The 2,737-nt window shown below is 40.3% G+C and overlaps 1 protein-coding gene across 1 annotated transcript; it reads left to right on the forward strand.

Annotated features, from left to right (window-relative positions):
- Positions 1 to 740: 740 nt before the first annotated feature.
- On the forward strand, positions 741 to 2,070 carry SAMD00019534_126680 (hypothetical protein; the record flags this gene model as incomplete). Its single annotated transcript, XM_012892106.1, has 3 exons — positions 741 to 1,423; positions 1,502 to 1,757; positions 1,822 to 2,070. Coding segments are annotated over 3 exons (1,188 nt in total), but the record flags the coding sequence as incomplete, so codon positions are not given.
- Positions 2,071 to 2,737: the final 667 nt, after the last annotated feature.

Below are 2,737 nucleotides of genomic sequence, written 5' to 3' on the forward strand. Positions count from 1 at the left end.
GAATTCAGAGGCCTACAGTAGAAAAGAAAAGAAAGAAAAAAAWCAASAAAATTCAAMATCGACTAACTTATATATATTATCCCGCCTCTTCAATGACGCCAATTTATTTGCAATAATAATAAACTTCCACTCTAGTCAAAAAAAAAAAAAAAAAAASWTCGTACAACCCTGTGTGTTTGACAAGTTGTTTCAAACTCAAACATCATCATTTTAGGATTGATCAAGCTCAACAACATTCCAATTCATATAGATTCTTGGATTCATCAGGCACAACTAAATATTAACATCTGTCCAATAATCACTAATCAATATGATGGAAAGTGAACCAATACTTCCAAATCCTTGCACTTGACATCCCTCTTGAACTTGCAAGAAAAAAAGTCATGACTTCGATTGGACTGGATTGGATAGGAGAAGTATTATAAATTGGAAATATTTATATATATTAGAGAATAATCTATATATTAATAATTTAATATCATTATTATTATTACTAATATAATTCTTAAGTTGTTTGGAAGTGTTACGTTACCAACTCATTTGCAAAATTAAATGAAACACAAGGTTTTGAAGAAAGTTGAAGTTGATTGAGGTGAGTGAAGATCACACATCAACTTCAATATTTTAATTTACATTCATTCAAACAATCACACATACATATATATATATATATATATATTCTTTATATATATCTTTATAATATAATATATAACACAATAGATATAGTAATAAAAACAAAGATGGCGATAGAGGAGACTAAAGGAATTAAATCATACTATTGCTCAAAGATTGAGGACTTGGAGATAAAGGTCAATGAGAAGTCACAGGACTTGAGAAGACTGGAGGCTCAGAGAAATGAGTTGAACAACAAGGTCAGAATGCTAAAGGAGGAGTTGCAACTGCTGACCAACCAGGGCTCGCATGTGGCCGAGGTTGTAAAGTTGATGGGCAAGAACAAGGTGCTCGTAAAGGTCAACCCCGAGGGCAAGTTCGTCGTCGACATTGACCCATCGATCGACATTGCCAAGTTGACCCCGTCGACACGTGCCGCCCTCAAGCATGAGTCCTACACGCTGCACAGGATCCTGCCCAACAAGATCGATCCACTGGTGTCGCTGATGAAGGTCGAGAAGATCCCAGACTCGACGTACGATATGATTGGAGGTCTTGACAAGCAGATCAAGGAGATCAAGGAGGTGATCGAGTTGCCCATCAAGCATCCAGAGCTCTTTGAGTCACTTGGTATTGCTCAGCCCAAGGGTGTCCTGCTCTACGGTCCACCAGGCACTGGCAAGACATTGTTGGCTCGTGCCGTCGCTCATCACACCGACTGTACATTCATCAGAGTGTCTGGTTCCGAGTTGGTACAGAAATACATTGGTGAAGGTTCTCGCATGGTTAGAGAGCTCTTTATCATGGCAAGGTAAGAAGTGTGATGTGATGGTGATGATGATGATGATGATCAATCAAACAACTAACATTCAATCAATCAATTATTCAGAGAACATGCACCATCAATTATATTCATGGATGAGATCGATTCGATTGGATCGTCTAGAATTGACAGTGGATCGGGAAGCAGCGACAGTGAGGTACAACGTACAATGTTAGAGCTATTGAACCAACTTGATGGTTTCGAGAGCACCAAGAATATTAAGGTGTTGATGTGCACCAATCGTATTGATATCCTTGATCCAGCCTTGCTCCGACCAGGTAGAATCGATAGAAAGATAGAGTTCCCCAATCCAACAGATGCCGTATGTATATACCTAACCATTTGATCAATCAATCGAACTAACCTAACGATTGATCAATCAATAGGGTCGTCTGGACATCTTGAAGATTCACTCGAGGAAGATGAACTTGTCGAGAGGTATCAACTTGAAGAAGATTGCAGAGAAGTTGAATGGTGCATCTGGTGCTGAGCTCAAGGCCGTCTGTACAGAGGCAGGCATGTATGCCTTGAGAGAGCGTAGAATCCATGTCAGTCAAGAGGATTTCGAAATGGCAGTCTCCAAGGTCATGAAGAAGGACTCAGAGGCCAACACAAGTTTGAGCAAGTTGTGGAAGTAATCATCATCATCTTGTTACCTCCTCCTTCCATCTCCTCATCCTCCTCTTCATCCAACACAACCAACAACAACAGCAACTACATATAACAATCAATCAAACAAACAACCAATGGCATCTGCTGTATTAAACTCCATCATTGAAGATGCTTCTCAAGTAGATACACTTGTGTCCAAACTGTCACATGAATGAATGGATGGTTGAGGTAATGTTATGGCTTTATTACATGTACTTGGGATTGGGTACGGATGACTCTTCATCGTCGACAAACTGTCCCCACTCATCGTGCAGCTTGTAGGCGTAGGCCGTGTCGTAGATGTCGTGTGTGTCGTTGTCCAGGTCGCATTGCTCGCTCGTGCTGCTGTTGCTAAACGTGTCCTCTGGTATATCTCTCTCTTTGATCAACACGTCGGACACACCAGTGACCGATGGAGAACTCATCTCCATATCATCAAACTGTTGTGTCTATTTTATGTTATGTTGTAGTTGGTAGTTGTTGATGTTCATTAATTAGAATTGATCCATCATCTTTAACGACATCATCATCATCTTCGTCATCGTCATCGTCGTTGCGTTTATGACCACCTACCAATGACTTCTCTTTGTTCATGTTGGAGAGATGTAATGATTCCTCCAGTGACAGCTGGATGACTTGTCGTTGAGGAGG

Source organism: Acytostelium subglobosum, assembly GCF_000787575.1.
Source record: "Acytostelium subglobosum LB1 DNA, scaffold: scaffold77, whole genome shotgun sequence".
NCBI classification, from domain to species: Eukaryota; Evosea; class Eumycetozoa; order Acytosteliales; family Acytosteliaceae; genus Acytostelium; species Acytostelium subglobosum.